The sequence below is a fragment of the Bicyclus anynana genome, chromosome 2, assembly GCF_947172395.1.
Source record: "Bicyclus anynana chromosome 2, ilBicAnyn1.1, whole genome shotgun sequence".
NCBI classification, from domain to species: Eukaryota; Metazoa; Arthropoda; class Insecta; order Lepidoptera; family Nymphalidae; genus Bicyclus; species Bicyclus anynana.
This window is the reverse complement of record NC_069084.1, coordinates 3,245,462-3,265,953: the sequence shown is the minus strand read 5'-3', so window position 1 is coordinate 3,265,953 and position 20,492 is coordinate 3,245,462. Positions and strand designations below refer to the sequence as shown.

Here is a 20,492-nt window from a genome sequence, read left to right as displayed (position 1 = left end):
AAAAAGAAGAATCGCTTGATTTTACACCACTTCTGTATTTTAAGATCAGAAGTGGGATCGAACGTGTATATTTGAACGTTCCATCGATCTTTTTTGAAAAAATCGGTGGCGGCCTTGCGCAGCCCCAGCGAGAACACCGCCACCGAGAGCACGCGCGTCGCTAGCTGAGGGAGATACATACGGGCGTGGTGTGGGGCCGGTCGGGCGTGTGCGGCGAGTGCTTGTCCGCGGCCAGCGCGGCCTCGCGCGCCTTGCGCAGCCCCAGCGAGAACACCGCCACCGAGCGCACGCGCGTCGCTAGCTGAGGGAGATACATACGGGCGTGGTGTGGGGCCGGTCGGGCGTGTGCGGCGAGTGCTTGTCCGCGGCCAGCGCGGCCTCGCGCGCCTTGCGCAGCCCCAGCGAGAACACCGCCACCGAGCGCACGCGCGTCGCTAGCTGAGGGAGATACATACGGGCGTGGTGTGGGGCCGGTCGGGCGTGTGCGGCGAGTGCTTGTCCGCGGCCAGCGCGGCCTCGCGCGCCTTGCGCAGCCCCAGCGAGAACACCGCCACCGAGAGCACGCGCGTCGCTAGCTGAGGGAGATACATACGGGCGTGGTGTGGGGCCGGTCGGGCGTGTGCGGCGAGTGCTTGTCCGCGGCCAGCGCGGCCTCGCGCGCCTTGCGCAGCCCCAGCGAGAACACCGCCACCGAGCGCACGCGCTTTACTAGTGCTGCCCGTGCTCGGGAACGACCTGTTATACCAAAGAAAATAAATAAATAACAAATAATAATAAAAGTACGTACTAATGCCAAATTGGAACAAATCAAATGGCCATTTGTCGAAATGCATCTAACGGCATATAATCAAACATGTAGATACAATACGCTTGAAAAACGCTAGTTTAAAAATTAAGGCGGAAATATTTTTTAATGTTAGGAGTGCCACGACTACAGTAAATTACAAAACATAAACTCATATTATGTCTTACACCACAGACAATTTACATTAATTACGTTTAGACTCACTGCTTTTGTCTTTGGGTTTGTCATCTTCACTGGAGGTAGCGCTGGTTTCCATGGAGGGCGTGGTGAGAGGAACCGCGTTCAAGTCCGGCTCAGACCCTCCCGCGGTCACGCTGCCTGATAGCTCCTGAAATCAATAAATTATAATAATACATCAGACTATGTACCTACTACAAAATCATCACATCACCATAAAATAGATAACGAAGGAAATTCGTTAATGTGTTAGGAGTTCCTCGAGCAATATAATCAATGCAAATACCACCCGTATTTGCATTGATTATATTTATATTAGTATAAAAAGGAGATATTTATATAAAGTTGTTACGACAGTGATAGTATAAAAGGGTATTGAATTATTTGAGTTCAGTTCTTTGTAAGGCAGTGTGAACGACGCGTCAGTGATTTCATGGAATAATGTTTCGTGGTGTTCGTTGATCATAAATTGTTTAGTGTGTGCATGGAGAACATGTCGGGCAGGGCAGTCTTAATGCATTCTAAAGGGATTCCTTAACCCTACACCCAAAGTCACTAGTCCTCTACAACGAAATGATGGTACATTCACTGTAGCTGCTACCCGTCACGTTATAAATAGCCTTATATTGGTTTAGATGGAATTCTTATGTTAGCTAAGAGTATGTCATGCATACATACATTTTAGATTGAATCAATATTTTGAGAGCACCTTTTGCTAACTTTACCACTCACGAAGTTAGGATGACAATCAGATATAAACATGTTTCTGCTTCGCTATTTCTCGTTCAGTATCATACACTTATGTGTACAAAAGTTATTATTACCTGAAACTGAATGAGCCCTACAGACCTGCGCACCTACTTAATCACTTTACTATACAGTCAGTCAGTGCCCTCCTCACATCTATACCGGCACTGACCTGCAGGGTGGGTTTGATCAGCGGCTTGTGTTGCTCGGGGTGCGGGATGCAGTGCGCCGACCTGTGCAGCGGCTCGTCTCTCAGCCCTCCTCACATCTATACCGGCACTGACCTGCAGGGTGGGTTTGATCAGCGGCTTGTGTTGCTCGGGGTGCGGGATGCAGTGCGCCGACCTGTGCAGCGGCTCGTCTCTCAGCCCTCCTCACATTTATACCGGCACTGACCTGCAGGGTGGGGTTGATCAGCGGCTTGTGTTGCGCGGGGTGCGGGATGCAGTGCGCCGACCTGTGCAGCGGCTCGTCCCTCAGCCCGCGTACCCCCAGCAAAGACAGCGGCGCTCCGGGCGTGCCCTCCTTACATACATTTTAACTATATTTTATACACATATTTGGTTCTTAAAATACAGACCAACACATGTGAGAAAAAAGAACGGCACACAATAATCTACATATTATATTTTTGTAGACCCAGTAAAAGCGTACGACAGAGGATTATGCGCTCGCGACTGTCGTGTTGCATAGGTCACTATGTACGGCGGTAAAATAGAATAATGCATGCGAAAGAAATAAGTTTAATGAGTTGGATGTGTGGTATGACAATGAAGGAATCATTACATAATTTTAAATGAAGTCGCTTTCTGTAACATACATATATTGTAAAAAGAACTGAATTCAACCCTTTTTTCAAGCTGGCGGAAAATGCACATAGGAAATTTTGGTTGAGAATTTGAGGTTAAGCTTTTCTAGGCTCACGTCATTTCCAAAATTTAGCTTTCTCGGTTCATTGCATTTCTAAGCCATTTTTTGCTACATAATTATTACGATAGTTTAAATTCTAAAACGGATAGTGTTGTTCAATGCTTACCTTACGCCGCACAGGTTTTGTGGGGCTCACGTCTTGTAGCAACTGGAGCGAGCCCGTGGTTACCGTGGGCTCTGTTACAGATGCCGCCTTGGGCCTGTAACGTCAACATTTTGAACATTCCCCAAAAAATACATGTCCCTCGAAACGCAAGCAAAGAAGATGGGTGAAGCAGTATTGTAAAATGTTAAAATCAGAAATATGAAAGTGCAGTGAATGGATAGGAAGAGTTTATTAAAATACGGCGAGATATTATGATGTATTGTTTAAAAGTATGGACACACACGACAAAAATGTTTTGTATAATAAACATGGGTAAATGATATGATGGTATAAAACAGAAAAACACTTTAAAGTAGAACCTGCCACTACATACGAGTAAACTGACCTAAAACTTGGAATAAAACAAATATGAAATATTCAGGCTACAATATTATATACAAATTACTGTTCATTAAGTACTAAAACCTATTTAGCACAAAAATGGAACAAGATGTTGATACGTGGAAAACCACGATACATTTTGTTAATTTCCGAGATGGCCTGACAAATATATTATGGTTCTTGAAAAACAACAATTTGTAAATTTTAAATTTTGGCTCTTCCAACTTAAAAGGTTGCTGTCCCCTAATCGTAACAGAATTATCCCATTTCACAAAAAATAGCAAAACAATTTTATTATTACTTTTTTGGTTTTTCGTATAGACTTTTTGGTGTAAACTGTTAGTCAAATTACTGATCAAAATTGTTTAATAATACACTTCTTTATATGAAATGTAAGTAGGGATTACGTGATGAATATGAAATGTTCGTTAATGCAGGATATTTACAGCAAGTTGAAGCTAAGCGAAAGGTTGTAAAAGTTGTTTTTACCTTTTATAATTTTATTCACTTTTTATGAACTAATTTAAATATATAAGACGAATTCATATTTATTTACACATTTCTATTTAACTTTGTTATTTTATCAAGTGAAAGGAAACTACAGAGTTCGAGAGAGATATTAAACTTTATTTTGCAAATTAAAAATAATACACAACACAACAATAAATATATAAGCACTTAATGTAAAAATACTGTTTCTATGGAATGAGATGTAATAATATTATATTATAATGTAAACTACACACCCATCCAGGCATATTACTTGTGTCAAATTAACTGGAAACAAAAAAATAAAACTAATTTGAAATACATGAGCACTGATCTAATATGAGGTCTAAAATGGGCTACTGAACATATCGGCTACATTGATGGACCGTACTCGAAAATGATACTTAAGTTACCTGAGAATAAGAGTGCGTTTCGAATGAAATGGAGAAGTGATACTAGTACACAAAAATACCCACTTCACGCGTCTCTGTTTCATCAGAAACGCACCATACTTATTGTTTCAGTATTAAACCATAACAATACAAATTTCATACAAAAAACATCGAGTCACTTTTATAATATCCACACGATGAAAGATTACAAGTAATCACTTAAAAAGCCATGCCATTTCCGCAGGCCGCGCGACTACTTGGCGACTCGTTATGTATGGGCAAAGTCACTCTATCACTATCTATGCACATACCTAGGAAGAGGCCAACAAGTTGCACCCAGGCCATAATTCCGACTGCATAGAATCAGAATGACTTGCTTAGTAGCCTACTATCCGTCTTAGTTTAAAATCTAGGCACTTTTTGATGAAGTAAAAGAGACTATCCAAAAATGGAACTCAGAAATTTGTCACATCAGCTACTTCGGTACGAGTAAATGCTTTATTTAACTTGCAGGCCTGTTTCAAGGTTATGCCAACTGTTTGTCTTTGTAGTGATGAGACAAAATAACGAGGCAATTGTATTTGAATATGTTTGTGCCATTCGGATCACGACCTGTCCGAAATACAACCTCTGAGCGGCCGGAGTTTAATATGCGCGCCACGAGGTAATGCTGTGTCTTTCGTTGCAATCGGACGAAAAAGGGAGCGAGTGATAATTTCGATGCCGTCACTATTGGTTGACAATGTGTTTTTCACTTCAGAAGATACTAGCCGAAGCCTCGCGGTTTCACCTGCATAGATAGATAGATAGATAGATGTAGTCCTAACATGTGAAGAGATGGCTGCATCGAAATTATCTCCCTCTTTTATCCTATCGCGACTAAAGAGTGTTTTTTAAGATCTTTCTTACGGTGGACATACTACGTTCGTTATGTCTTTAACAAGATAACGCTTGACTGTGATATCACCTTTCAAAAGGTATGTTCATTCCATTAACACTACCTGGACTGACAGGGACAAGAACAAATCTTTTTTACTTGTAAATGGTAACTATAGCTTGGCCAGTTCGTTGGTGACAGTCTACGGTACATGGTATGCGGGCAACGGGGGATGTATGACGAGGGTGGGAAAACATGCGCGCGGCAGGGGCGTCAGTCGTGGGCAATCACTGTTGACGACAACTCGTATTTAATGACTATTACTGTAAGAACAATACGCACACGATATTCATATTCAAAAATGATTCCGACGGCCTGCTCAGTTATCGGTGGTCAAGACAACCAAATAACTTTTAAATATCACTATCATAAAACTTGATTTTTTTATTTAATATGAAGGTCTTTTTATTATTTTTGTTTATTTGTGTGTGTGTGCTTCAATATATAAATAAATGTTTTATAACAAATAAATGCTCTTTATTCCGCCAATTATATTTAAATTAATAGTATCTATCAGTAGCGAAGACTGAAATTTTGTCGTAGGTAACCCGTTTATGTGTTTTTTTAGTCTGAACGTGCTTGTGACTGAGTACGTTAAATTATGTACGTCCGCAAAACTCGTGGACTTTTAAAAGGTAACCCTATAGGAATAGGGTTGTTATGAACCATCGCCTCTGTATCTATAATAATACACAAATAATATACTCGTATATTATAATATCGAGTTATGTTATATAGGATATTCAGAGATATCTTAAGACTCATTCGTATTGCTTTTTTCTGACATCGATACCCCTCACCCCCGCCACCCCGCAGACCATCGGAAGTGTTATGAATGAATTTGCCAAGCTATAGACACACAAAACCATATTTGAGCCAATTAAAAAAAAACAAAATTATTTAATCAACCCGAAATGGGAATTTAACCCATGTCATAAAACTTATAAAGCCAAGCTGAATGCACCAAAAAGGGTCGTGGAACATGCTAAGTAGTAGAGCAAGCGTTACCTGAATGGAGGTATTTCAGATATTTTGCCGATGTTGATGCGTTTCTTGTCCACCGGCTTGTCGTTCTGTTTCGGAGTGGTGGGCGTCATCGTCCGCGGCGTTGTGCGACTCGAAAAACGCACGTCGTCCGAGCTGGTGCCTTCCGACTGAAAATGGGCCATTAAGGCCATAGCTATACAAATCTCAAAACAAGTAGAAATGCCGTGTTTTACAATATACTATAGCTTTCCAGTGACAATGACCAACGGATATTTAAAAAAAAAGTTAATTTTTAAACGCATTTTTTTATAATTCCCTTTGGGGGGAAAACCTCCCCCCCCCCTCCTCACTTGGTAGCAAAAACCATGTCAAAACCTAGGGATAGGTAAACTATAGTAAGCTCGTTATGAACTGTCTCATCTGTTCATAGTGGAAGCAAGCTGGGAGTAGTGAGAGAATAGTTTGTTTAATTTATTTATCTTTAATCGCTTGTCAATCTGCATTGGAGCAATATGTTAGTTATGCTCCCAATTAACTTTTTCTATATCCTTAAACGAGGGAATTCAAAGCCTAGATGATATATGAAACGAAACGAAATGAAATGAAATTTATTGCTAAAGTCCTTTTAGGATGGACCCTGATTTAAGTTTGATAAACCTGTATTTCAGGATCCTCGCTCTTCCTGCTTAGAATAAAAATAATTTTATACATAAATAATAATAATAATAATAATAATAATTGCCTTTATTCAGATCAAAAAACTTAGCCTAAAAACAATGTTTGAATAAAAACTTAAAATCTATAACTTAATCATACGTAAAATAATAATTAGCTTATTCTAGTATTTGTAATTTGTTTAATTTTTGATGATCTGTTTGCCAATCGGCAAAGGCCTCCTCCAACCTTTTCCATTCACACCTGTCGTGAGCCACCCTGTTCCACATCACTCCAGCCACTTCTCTGATGTCGTCATCCCATCTTTTCTGCGGTCTGCCTCTTTTCCTTTTACCATCTCTGGGATACCACCTTGACACTTTCTTGCTCCATTTGTCATGGCCTCGCATCATGTGCCCTGCCCATTTCCATTTTAGTCTTCTAATTTTTAGTGTTACACCTATTATTTTAGTTTTATTTCTGATGAAACTGTTTTTTAATCTGTCTGATTTCTTGAAACTCAGCATACTTCTCTCCATAGCGTGTTGGCAAGTTGCGAGTTTTCTTGTCATTTCTTGAGTCAAAGTCCATGATTGGCAGCCGTATATAAGGACGGGTAATATGCAGGTGTTGAACAGTTTGCTCTTAATGTTTATATGTAGGTTTTTGTCTTTCATAACCTCTTTCAGGCTCCAATACCTTCTCCAGCCGTTAGTAATTCTTCGTTTTACTTCTTCGCGCATGCATTCTCTTTGTGATATGATTTGACCTAAATAGATATATTCGTCAGAGTAGCTTATTTCTGTGTTTCCTAAAAGTAACGTGTCTTTGCTTCCATTTGTCATCACTTTAGTTTTTTCTGGATTGAGTTTTAACCCTACTTTCTCACTTTCCATCGCAAGGTCTTTTAACATTATTTTCATGTTTTCAGATGTTTTGGCGAATAGCACTATATCATCAGCGAATCTCAAATGCGTCAAGGATGTACCATCGATATTGATCCCAAAACTATCCCAGTTAAGTCGCCTGAAAATTGATTCCAGGACAGCTGAGAATAATTTTGGAGATAAGGGATCTCCTTGTCTAACGCCTTTTTGTACTTTAAATGGTTGACTTTTTTTTTCAAGCTGGATTCTAGCTGTGCTATGGTCGTAAACATTCTTTATTAAGCGTATATATTTGTGTTCGAGCCCTTGGTCTACTAAAGCTTCCCATATGTTTTTATGTAGAAGAGAGAATTTTATACATAGATAGCCTTATAGTTTGTAGTAGGCCATTGAAATTGGCTACATATTATGGACGGCTCAGTTGATAAGGCGCATACTATAGTAAATCTTACTCACCAGTAGAGGCGCGTGCGCATTCTTGATGGCCTCGCGTCGTTGGAACTCGACCTTGGCCATCTCGGTGGCGAGCCACGCCGGGATCTCGGGGATAGCGAGCCGCAGACACAGCACTATCACCAGCACCACGTGCTGAGAACAACACCAGACAATATTTGAATATCCTACAGGAACCCTAAAACAGCTTAATTTTGAATTTTCGAAAAAGATTTTCTATGTACATTTTTCGCAATATTGAACTCATAAAAAGTAATAAAAAGTCAAAATTTTCGTTTCTCAATGGAGAACAGAGTTTTTATAAAAAAAAACTAAATTCAACCCATTTTTTAAAGTGATGGAAAATGCACATAGGATGGTCATGGTCGACAATTTGAAGTTAAACTTTTCTAGGTTTCCTCCGCTTCATATCCAAAACTCAGCTTTCTCGGTTAATTTGCATTTCCAAATGTATACCTACTGGAGTAATAGTAAAGTCAATCTTTTCCGGGAAGTCTGTTTGACTTTGGCGGTAAATTGCACAAGTTTTTACAATAGGCTGCCACATGAAACCACAGGGGCATGTCTCGAAATAAGTTCAAAGTTTTTATTAAACGTGAGCTTATAAAAAAGTGGTCTTTGTGGGTGGATTAGGGTAGAGTAGGTTTAGGTAGGAATAAAAGGGATAGAGAACAGGCAAGTGCTCATAAGTCAAAGCCAAGCTTGACCGGGCCCGCTAGTAAATGAATAAAGAACTAACTTATCGACATATAGCATAATAGTATAAAATTCCAAGTACCAAAAAAGTTGTCTAGTAGTAGGAATGTATGCCTTACCTCCAGTGCCACAATGACTAGAATCGTCTGCGCGGGCGTTGCGTCCGGCAAGAGTCTATGCACGGGCCCGGAGAGCCCAATGAGAGCGCAGTTCACCAACACCGCCACGGCGACCATCGCTTCCATCGCATGCTATAGCCGAACGATTGAAAAATATAAAAATAAAAAAACTAAAAAATTATCTTAATCTAAATTACATAGACACTGAAATATAGAATGTTACAAACTATTTAAAATGTTGAAATTATACTACAGCCTTTCTTGATGAGTACTGTTTACCAACAAACAAACTAAAAATGAGGTTATCAGTAATTCTGGTCATTACCGAGTTGTTAGCGTTAGTTGTTCCTTTTATGTGGCACTTGGAATAACGTCTTTCGGCGGAGTCGAGTAGGAGCTGCTATTAATTTAAGTTTTGATAACAATTGTATCGTGTGTACATACCTGCCAGCTGCCAATGCTGCTGACCCGCTCGCCGAAGGGCCGCTGCGCCACGTGGCACAGCTTGAAGGCGTCCGCGCGCACCTCGCACGCGTTGTTCAGCAGCGCGCATAACGCGGCCAGCGGGAACGCCGCAGAGAACAGGACCACGTGGCCTAACTGTGTCAACATCTCGAGGTACTCCGCGAACGTGCCGTCGTACTGGAAATAACAGATGCAAATACAATATTTGATTTATCAGCCGATGGACGTTTACTGCTGGACATAGGTATCTGTAGCCGTGATAGCCCAGTGGATACGGCCTCTGCCTCCGATTCTGGAGGGTGTGGGTCCGAATCCGGTCCGGGACATGCACCTCCAACTTTTCAGTTGTGTGCATTTTAAGAAATTAAAATACCACGTGTCTCAAACGGTGAAGGAAAACATCGTGAGGAAACCTGCATACCAAAGAATTTTCGTAATTCTCTGCGTATGTGAAGTCTGCCAATCCGCATTGGGCCAGCGTGGTGGACTATTGGCCTAACCCCTCTCATTCTGTGAGAAGACTCGAGCTCAGCAGTGAGCTGATTATGGATTGATCAAATCAATCAAATAGGTGTCTTGTCTCCACGGTCTAGAGAAACCCGCTTGATTTCGATCATTTGTTGTTAGCAATACCATAAAGGTAATTCGTCTGTCCAAAAAAGATAGAACTAAAAATGTCGTAAAACATTGTAGCAAAGCAAACAATTTTTTGATAAAGTAAAATCATCAAGATTTTTTTAGACATAAGTAAGTTGCCGGGTGGTTAGGATATGCCCAGGATTTGTGCCGGGGATGAGCATTCTCATTTGCGTTTCGTTTAGTTAAATTGGTGTACGTTGCATTTCTTTTGCGTACATCTCTATTTGTGATTTGGTTTTACAATTATTACAATCAAATGTCAATGATATGGACCGATAGCAAAATGTTCTCTGCGGTGACTAACTTCGTAACCCTGGGTTGCAACAGAGAAATTGGTAAAAAGCCTTTTTTACATTGTATACGCTGAGGCAATCGTACCCAATGGCAAGCGAATATGCAGCCTACGGTGGACGCTTGTCTAGAATGTGTTTGACTTGAAGATACCCACGATGTAGGTATGTGGTGGAACAATGGGTACTGGAAGGGAGATTCAATATATCATAGTGGAGCACTCGAACCCATCAAAAAAACACGTACCAAAGTCAGTCTATGGCTACTGGACCAAAAAGGCAGTTTGAGAAATACTGGTCAAATTTAAAACTTAAAAAGGACACTACAATATTCTTTGGCTTTGACAATGAGATCCAATAATATTGGTCTTTTTAGTATATACCTTGAACAACTGTGACTCCAGTTCCGCTTGGTGTATGATCTTCTGCCCCACAAGAGAGTCGGAGTAACGCCTCTCCTCCTTCTCTGTGCCGTTTATCAACATCTCCGGCGGATCTCCAGAAGATGACGTCTTCTTTTCGAACACCTCTGTCAGTTGCGCAGCTGTCGGTACTTGAATATAAGGCAGTATATTATTTTTTGCTGTTTTAATTCTATAATATTCATCACAACTATTTAAATAATTATTATATTTCGTTTGTTTAAAAAGCCGTTGTAGTCAGCTTTCATTTTTAAAAATAAATTCTAAAACTAAAAACCGACTTCTAAGAAATAACTCTAAAATATGGTACTAGAAAATATTCTCCTCTTAAATTGATATGTACAAACTATTCAATAATAATTATCATCCATTAAATAGACAAGTTACACGTAATATTTTGAATGGCTATTCACCATCACCATGGAATATTAATTAAATTCATAGTTTTATTGAGAGCCGTGGTCATGGTAGTATACTACAACTACACAGAAGAGAATGTTTAGACGACATCGTTACATACTTATACTTACTTTTGCTAGGGCTTATAGCACCGAACACATCGAAGCACATTTTGGCCAACCTCATGTTCTCGATGAGGTATGGTAACGCCGATTCTTTAAGGTTCCCGATAATCTGTCTGGTTATAAGCAATACTGCAAGTTGCTGAAATAATTACCGATATATAAAACATATGACATTCCTTCATTATTAACATTCATTTAAACATTCTAGTCTGTAATACCATACTTTTTAACAAAAGCAGTCTTACAATTTTTTTTTTCAAATTCCAATAATTTCAATTACGTTAATAGATACGGACTACTGTACAATATACAATTCTAAGATTCATGGAGTTCATACTGACAGAGACAGACAAAAGATACAATATCGCAATATTACGTTATTTTTGAAACATTTTAGTGTGACACATTTTTGAAAAAAAACCATAGAGGTGAGTCTTTGAATTATATTTTTTTAAAAATCCAATACATAATATTAATTCTGTGAATCTAACTATGTGCCCTGACCATTGCCACTTCAACTTCGCGACTTGCTGAGCTATATATATATATATTCTTCACGTGACTGGTTCAATCACGCAGTGAAATCCAAGTATAAAAATATCAATCTAGTGACTATAAAAACCTTGAAAATGCTTACCTCTTTTAATTTATCCATATCCTGCAGATAAAACGCAATGTAGAACAAACTCATAAACGAGTTGACGAATTGAAACTGAAAATTAAAAGCTACCTTTAAAAACATTCATCCACTAACCTTTATATTTTCACATCGAAAGCTTTCTACTTCGGAAAGTACACTTTTTTGAAAATTGCTGTCTCTAGGTAGGTAGGAAACAAATGAATAGTAACAAAAGAATTAATGAATCAATGTCATTAACTATAATCAATTCCAGTTTTTGTTTGCCATAGACATACCAAATAACTGAATGATCTAAAAAAGGGTACAGCATGAAAAATGCTCAAGGTGTTTTGCCTCTTTCTAGTGTAACAAGAACTATGACCGATACACATAGAGAGTATACTCTGATATTCCAACTCCTGAAGAAGTTATATTCCAAAAAAGTGCACTTTCCAGGCCTTCGAATCTATAATGACAGCAAATAAAATTAATAGTGGTGTGTGATCTGGTGAACTGATTTTTGGGTCACAAATGACGATAGTGCTCCCTCATAAATACCTAAATTAATATTTAACGAAATATGTTACATTTTGTTTCCAAGATCTTTTAAGTTATGATTTATTTCTAATAAAAAATACAACAAAATATAATATGTTTTAAAATGTAAAATACTTCAATAATTTTGTGGAATTATTTAAGAACGAGCCCTTTCTTCTATTAAGAATACGTATACCTTTTAATCCATTCTTAGATGTTAAATGAGTACTTTTAAATGCGTGTTCAAAGTGACTGCTACATTGAATATGAGTAATTTATTTATTTTTAAGCAGATCAATGTCTAACTGTTTGTTGTGGTGACAATGTTATGTATTAATGATTAACAAAACAATAATTATGTCAAATGGAAATTCTACAATGCAAAAAGTTGTATTTTTAGAAGACATGCACAGAAAAATTCATGCAAGCGATTATAGTCTGTGCAAATTTTTGCATTCGCTGTGTTTCTTAATTAGAGTTTCTAATAAAACTCATTGGTTATTAACCTCATAATTAGTCTAGCAAAAGCGTGATTAAGCTTTTACGTTTTTTTAGTACAGCATTAGTTTTTACAGCGATTCAAATACAAACCAATGCTATTTTGAGAATCAGATGATTTTCATACTTTGTCTCGAGTCGATAGTTCTCTTTAATTTATTATTTGGTTTTACAAATCGGACGATGGTGTTACCATTGCACAAAATAGTAGTTTATGTCCGTGTCCATTCCAGTTTGGTAAGCGGTAAAGAGAAAAATAAAATGCGCTATAATATATTATACCACTACTAATATTTCGTTCGTACTACTACATTTATATCGTCTAAATAAATAAACTATCGCTAGATTGAGTAATTATTATTTTAAAACTATTACGGACTAAAATATAATTAATTATCTCGTCTCTATATTAAAGTGTGCTATGAAATTCCATCTAAATAGATTCTAGAAGATAAGGGTTTGACACATGCACAAAATCAAATTTTTCCATAAACGCAAGTGTTATTTCTGTTTGTCAGTGTTGCTAGCACAAAAAAAACTCCACACAACACACTCTTTTACAAAATACTTAAGTGTAAAAAATACTAAAACGTGGAGGGAATGTACGAGTAACTTAACTTTTTATATAAAAATGGTAATATTTAGGCACTTGTATTACATTTTTCCTAACATCTACAGAGGGTGATAATATTTACATTAAAGAAAAAATAAAATCAAAGAGAGTTCTAAAGGAAAGCCTTTTGGATTCAAATAAATTATTCTGATCTACAACAGTATTTGAATTATTAAATCTTTGAAATTGTAATATCTGAAAATTATAACTTTATTATTCAAATAATATAAATAAATACATTTTTATTTAAAATAAATGAAATTTATTCCTTAACTTAAAATATATAAAAAACAAATAATGTATCAAAGTATCCAATTATCCATTCGTGCATTACAACTTGCTCGGAAACGAGAAAAACAACAAAGAAATGGACCAATCAGATAAAAGCAAAATGACGTGATAAAATTGTCACGTCATCATAACCGTGTTAGGTCATCTCCGTTTCAGTTTACAGCGGATCAATGTATTGTATCGCCACAAGTAAACTACGTATACAAAAAATATATATTTTAAAAAGTATTTTTTGTCGTAATAAGTGCCACATCTACATATAATACCAAGGTATACATATAAATTTAAAAAGTGCTCATGTATGTTATTGTACCTTTGTCGTTGAGCCATCTGGCGATGCGTGCGTACACTTCCTCCTCGACTGCGATCAAAATGGCCAAAAACGCGCGCGGTATCCAACTGAAATAGTATATAGTTTCCTCCCACCAGTCCTGAAATAAACATTTTAATAATAATTAGAGAGAAATAGTTGTGTTTCGCAAGCGAAATTAAATTAAAGAAAGATGTTTCTTATTTCGGAAGAAAAAATCGCCCCCGAAGTGCTTGATGTGACAAATTTAGTGGCCGCCCTGTTTACCCGCCTCATAGTTGAAGAAGTTGCTTGTGATTGTACTTCGTGTTTTGAGGCAAGATGTTACATAAACTATACACACACAAACATCCACACACACTTGACTCGCGCCTTCTTGCCTAAGACGAGATACACATCCGCAAAGGACACTAGGTGAGTCATCCTGGCTAGAGTGGTAGCTCCTCCTGCCACTTTCCTGAATAGGCCCCAAAATGTTTCCGGGGAGAGACTTGACCTATATGAAATTTGACCCATGGCAGGCAACGGGGGACGTATGCCTCCAGGGGTGGAAAATAGCAATGACATCACGTCACCTCGCTCGTGCCCATCTCTCCCTGAGCACAGTTACCCGTTACATGTTACCTGCATGCGCAACAAGGCGAAGGTGGCGAGCCCCGCGACCGCGAGACACAGCAACATGAGCTCATTCCGCTCGAGGCAGTCGTCCAGTACGGTTGTCTCTACAGTGCTCCGATCTGGGTGTGAAAGTGCTGTGTTCTCGCTCGACCGCGCCGTTGTGCGTTGTGCTGTATCGTGATAGTGTTCTTCGTTGTTTTAGTGTAGTTAGTTGTTCCCATCCGTGAGTACACTAGAATAAGCGTAGGTACACCCTCGCCACCTAAAGACGAGGACTCATTAGGGCTACATACTAGGTACACACCTCCCTGCCCTGGCAGGGAGGCTCCAGTTAGTCCCGGGGTCTGCTATGGACCCCCGTTACTCTCCTGATTTTCTGGGGGCCCTCTTCAAGGACCTCCAGACTAAGTATCCAGGCTACCTGGATGCATTCACGGCCTCGCAACCGGTTATAACAGGTAGTTCCCCTCAGGAAAAACCCCCCGCAACCCCCGCAAATACCGGTCCCCTTCTACCTTCGCAGGTAAGTTTTATGGCCTCGGCCATTGTTAAAACCGGTTGTCCCTCTCAAGGAAAACCCCCCGCAACCCCTGGTTGCGTCATACCGCAACAGGTAGCCCCTTCGCTGGATTTACCGGCCTCAGAGGGCCAAGACGATGGCTTTACTGTCGTCAAAAATAAGAAGCGCAAGGCCTCTAAAGCCTTATCCCAACCCGCCCGAAAGGTCACTGTGACTGACACTCAATCTCAGTCGCAAACCAATCATTCCGATTCCGAGACCGAGGATTCCCCTATGGAGGAGCCCCGAAAAGAAAAGATCCCACCCCTGTTCATAAGGGATAAAGACGCGTGGGCGAGGATTGTCCCTCTACTCACCGCTAACCTTATTCCGATCCCAATTGCCAGACTGACTGCCGTTGGAATCCGCGCCCAATGTGAGTCGTCAGACGATCACAGGCGCCTTACCGCCCTACTAAGGTCAAACTCAGTAGGGTATCACACCTACGCACTTAGCGAGGAGCGCGTCCTCCGAGTAGTTGTACGTGGCCTCCCCAAAGAGCTCAGTCCCGAACTCATTAAAGCCGACCTCGTCGCACAGGACCTCCCAGTGCACGAAGTCCACCGCATGTACCGCTCACGTAGTACGTGAGCGGTACATGCGGAGGAGCCCATCGACCTAGTTCTTGTAATCCTCGAGCTCTCTCCAGAGGGTAAGAAGATTTACAATTTAAAGGCCATATGCCATCTTACCGGTCTCTCCTTTGAGAAACCAAATAACCGCGGACGTATTGGCCAGTGTCATAGATGTCAAATCTATGGACATAGTCAAAAAAATTGCTTCGCCCGTCCCAGGTGTGTTAAGTGCCTTGGAGACCACGGCACTATAGATTGCCCCCGAAAGGAGCGGATCGTTGACGTGCCCCCGAGCTGCGTACTGTGCGGTATGCATGGGCACCCCGCGAACTATCGTGGATGCTCAAAGGCTCCACAGCCTGGTAAGCGAAGGAGCAAGGCAGCGGGTCGGAAACCCGCCGTACATAAACCCGTTGAAAAGTATGTCCCTGCACCGGTGCCTACCACCAATGCATGGGACAAACCACTGAACGGAGCGCCTAACGCTCCCAAAACAGCACCGGCTTCCCCGGTCGCCCCGCAGACACCGAGGACCGCTCCCGCGACCCCGGCCCCTCCCAAGGCTTCTCAGGCCACTTTCAACGCTTTCCAAGCGACCTCCAGCCTCCTGAACTCGGTTGATCCAGCCGAGTACCTGACTTTTATCGAGAAATCGAAAATCGACCCCGTAGCGGCTTACGGCGAGCATATCAACATGCTCCTGTCCCTTAAGGCTTTTAAAGACCAACTCAATGGCGTCTAACGGCAGATTAAAACCACACTCCCTGACTGTCAGCTTCTTTAATGCAGACGGGCTTACCGATCAAATACTCGAAGTGCGCGAATTTGTAAGCGCACACCAAATAGACATCTTATTAGTGCAAGAGACTTTCTGGAAACCTAGCCATCGAGATCCCAAAATAGGGAACTTTCAAATGATCAGGAACGACAGGGTCTCCAACAAGAAGGGAGGCACTGCAATTTATCACAGAAGGGCTCTTCACTGCACTTCTCTCGATCCTCCAACTCTTGCAAACATGGAAGTTTCCGTATGTCAGGTCAGCATGACCGGCCCTCCGCCGATCATACTAGTATCGGTCTACCTCTCAGGTACTAAAGAACTCTAAGAGAGTGACCTTAAGTCACTCTTTTCCCTTGGTGACTCCGTTATTCTGGCCGGAGATTTTAACGCCAAACATACAAGCTGGTTATGTCATAGAAACAATGTCAGAGGAAACAAACTGAAACGACTGACTGAACGTGAGGATTTAAATTTTGTATTGCACACCCCTGACAAATGGACACGATACCCGAGACAACCTGACAGTAACGAAAGTCCTAGTGTACTTGATATAGCGCTTCTAAAGAACATCACTCTTCAAGTGAGTCCTTTAGAAGTGATATCAGACCTGGACTCTGACCACCGACCAGTCATACTCCAGCTAGGACCACCGCCCTCCGCTACCCTCCCGACTAAATTCATAATAAATTACGGGAGACTGTCTGAGTGTCTCAAGTCATTAGATTCAATTCATCTAGCTCAAATTCCTGACGAGATAGGAACGTTAGGCGAAGCGCTCGCAGCTTGTTCAAATCTAAACGGACACATCCGCGATGCAATAAGTGATTCCACCCGGGAGGTCCCTGTCTTCAGCAGGCGCCTTCCCCCGCCCGACCTACGGGCCTTGTTAACACGTAAGAACACTCAGTTTAGACGCCATGACGCCGAACCGACACGACGAAATGCGAGCATACTCTGGAATCTCCAGAGACGGTGCAAGCGTCGCCTGCGCCGCCTTCATGACGGACAATGGGACTAGGCTAAGACAGCTCGACCCATCGCACGTAGCATTCTACGGCCTGGCGAGAGCTCTCAAAGCTGAACCTGTCTCGGCAACCCCACCTCTTAAACGCCCTGGCCTCCCACCCGCGTTCGAGGACATCGATAAGGCCGAATGCATGGCTGACAGTTTAGAATCCCAGTGTACTCCAAGCACCATTTCCCTAGACCCATTTCATGTGGAGAAAGTGAATTTAGAACTCGCTTCCCTCCTCTCTCTCCCCCACGATGGAGATGAGATTCCCCCTACGACTTGCGATGAAGTTCGTTCGGTTATCAAAGGTCTACATAAAAAGAAGGCCCCAGGTCCCGACTGTATAAGTAACAAAGCGATAAAGCTACTCCCTATGGAGATTATAAACCTACTTGTTAACATTTTTAATGTCCTCTTGTCACACTGCTCCTTCCCCAATGCGTGGAAGGAAGCCACTGTCATAGGTATTCACAAGCCGGGCAAACCCCGCGATCTCCCTTCTAGCTATCGCCCTATTAGTTTACTCAACACTATTGCCAAGGTATACGAGATTATTATTCTTAACCGTTTAAAGGCTGTATGCGATGAGAAGCAACTTCTCATCAAACAACAGTTCGGATTTAGAACCCAACACTCCTGTGTACAACAAGCGCATCGCCTCACGGAGCATATTCTCACCGGCCTTACCCGGCTTCGCACTCCTATTCCTACTGGGGCCATTTTCTTCGATGTAGCAAAAGCCTTCGACCGAGTATGGCACGAAGGCCTAATAGTTAAGCTTAGCCGCTTCGGCGTACCTAGCAGACTGGTCCGATTGTTTCACAATTATCTGTCAAATCGCACCTTTTGATACCGCCTAGATGGCACTCTCTCGTCTCCCAGGCCCATCAAAGCGGGAGTCCCTCAAGGATCCGTGCTCTCCCCGCTTTTATATTCACTCTTTACGAGTGATATACCCACTAACCATCCAGGTGTGCACATCGCCCAGTTCGCGGATGATACCGCACTGTTTGTGACACACCTTACCGTAGATCCATAATAGCCCGCCTCCAGAAAGCGGTAACACACTTAGCAAAGTGGTTTCGCAAATGGAGGATAGAGGTAAACCCAGAGAAGAGTGCAGCAGTGCTCTTCTCAAGGAAACTTGCACGCCAATACTTCGATTTAAAAGAGGTCTCCTTACATGGAGCACCTATCCCGTGGCAACGCACTGCCAAATACCTAGGTGTGACCTTTGATACCCGTATGAGCTTCGCGACTCACATACAGAAAGCCAGAAAAAGAGCTGCTTATGTGATGAGTCGTCTCTATCCTATGATATGTGCTAAAAGCAAATTATCCCTCCGCTCTAAGGTCACTCTCTATAAGACCTGCATCCGTCCAATAATGACCTACGCTAGTGTAGTGTTTGCCCATCGCCCAAAGGCGACCCTAAAACCCCTTCAGGTCCTTCAGAACCGATTTATGCGTCAGGCCACGGGCGCTCCGTGGTTTGTGCGCAATAACGACCTACATAGAGACCTAGATCTCCCCACAATAGCCCAATATATGAAACAGCTCTCGAAAACTTATTTTGAGAGAGCTGCCACCCACCCCAACCAACTAGTGGTTGAGGCTTGCAGCTACATCCCCGATATCAACGCTGATTGTAGATCTAGACGCCCGAAAAACGTCCTTTACGATCCCGACGATGACATAACGAACGACAATGCTTCCCAGGCAACACAAACACAAGCTACACAGCGTCTTCGCCGGCGAAGACGAGGTCCCCGATATCTGACGTCACCCAGACGTGAGCTTTTTTTAACTCACGATCTCGGGGGCGCCCGGACTGATACACTCAGGCCAAAACACCCCTCCCGAACGGCCCTCTAAGTCGAGGCTCGAGTCTCAGAGGAGACGCCCTTAGAGAGTCGTTCCGCCCACTACTTTCTTCTGCCTTCGGGCCCCATCAGGCGATGCTTCTGCGCTCGCACAAACCCCCCGGTGACGCCGCTGAGGTCCCATAAGGAGCCTACGGCACTTACACAATCAGAAAAAAAAAAAAGCAACATGAGCGGCAGAGACACGCAGTGTCGCCACACGCGCCGCCGCCACGCCGCGTACTGCGGCTCGGGCCGGCCCGTCACCTCGCTCGTGCCCATCTCTCCCTGAGCACAGTTACCCGTTACACGTTACCTGCGTGCGCAACAAGGCGAAGGTGGCGAGCCCCGCGACCGCGAGACACAGCAACATGAGCGGCAGAGACACGCAGTGCCGCCACACGCGCCGCCGCCACGCCGCGTACTGCGGCTCGGGCCGGCCCGTCACCTCGCTCGTGCCCATCTCTCCCTGCCGACAATTATTACATTTCTTTTGTTTTCTTTTAAAAAAAAAGTGTGTGTCAGCTCCGACGCAATGAATGTTACTCTTTCAGATCGGCTGCCTAAATGGGTGCATGTTGCCCCGCACCATACACTATGTACGTCTCAATACCTACGCCTGAAAAGTGAAAGGTGCGCAACCGAGGAGCAACAGGCCACGGCGAGCGCGTCCGCCAACAACGTGCACATGCGTGCGGGCACGCTAGGGCGCGCTCGCACGCATGTGCACGCTGCTAGTCGGGAAAGACTGTGACAATAGACCAACGGGTCGGAGATCAAACCACCACCGTTGTGCTATTGAGGCTCTAAATCCAATCTAACCAAATTAAATCAAAATTCATTTAATTCATCAGGCATCGTTTACAAGCACTTTTGAAACGTCAGGCAAAAATAATCAACATACTTACAACTTACTATTTTTACTTTAGACCACAGAACTGAAGTAGAACTTAACTTGAACTTAAATAACAAAGCGCCGTCTGTGAGCTTCAGGCATAACTGCATAGCAACAGATGCTTTAAGTATGAGGGATTGTTTCGAAGTTCTTCAAGAACGCCATCTACTGGTAGTTCTAAATAACAAACACTGATTCACAATGCCTGTAGATGGCAGCGCG

At 42.2% G+C, this 20,492-nt stretch overlaps 1 protein-coding gene across 4 annotated transcripts in view; it reads right to left on the bottom strand.

The window, feature by feature from the left end:
* LOC112045576 (anoctamin-8) overlaps positions 1–20,492 on the bottom strand; it is a 39,819-nt gene that overhangs the window by 7,521 nt on the left and 11,806 nt on the right. Inside the window, exons 10-23 of one of the 4 annotated variants that reach the window (XM_024081831.2) lie at positions 19,692–19,844; positions 13,972–14,089; positions 12,848–12,903; positions 11,738–11,812; positions 11,107–11,239; positions 10,538–10,707; positions 9,205–9,402; positions 8,761–8,892; positions 7,949–8,080; positions 5,973–6,118; positions 2,766–2,859; positions 2,126–2,254; positions 1,010–1,133; positions 182–735 (exon numbers count right to left, since the gene is read on the bottom strand). In XM_024081831.2, coding sequence (XP_023937599.1) covers positions 572–735; positions 1,010–1,133; positions 2,126–2,254; positions 2,766–2,859; positions 5,973–6,118; positions 7,949–8,080; positions 8,761–8,892; positions 9,205–9,402; positions 10,538–10,707; positions 11,107–11,239; positions 11,738–11,812; positions 12,848–12,903; positions 13,972–14,089; positions 19,692–19,844 — 1,824 coding nt within the window. In that variant the 3' untranslated portion in view covers positions 182–571. Of the gene's footprint in view, positions 1–181; positions 736–1,009; positions 1,134–2,125; positions 2,255–2,765; positions 2,860–3,752; positions 3,924–5,972; positions 6,119–7,948; positions 8,081–8,760; positions 8,893–9,204; positions 9,403–10,537; positions 10,708–11,106; positions 11,240–11,737; positions 11,813–12,847; positions 12,904–13,971; positions 14,090–19,691; positions 19,845–20,492 lie in introns of those variants that run through there. The other 3 variants (XM_024081839.2, XM_024081846.2, XM_024081864.2) reach the window with 3 other exon arrangements.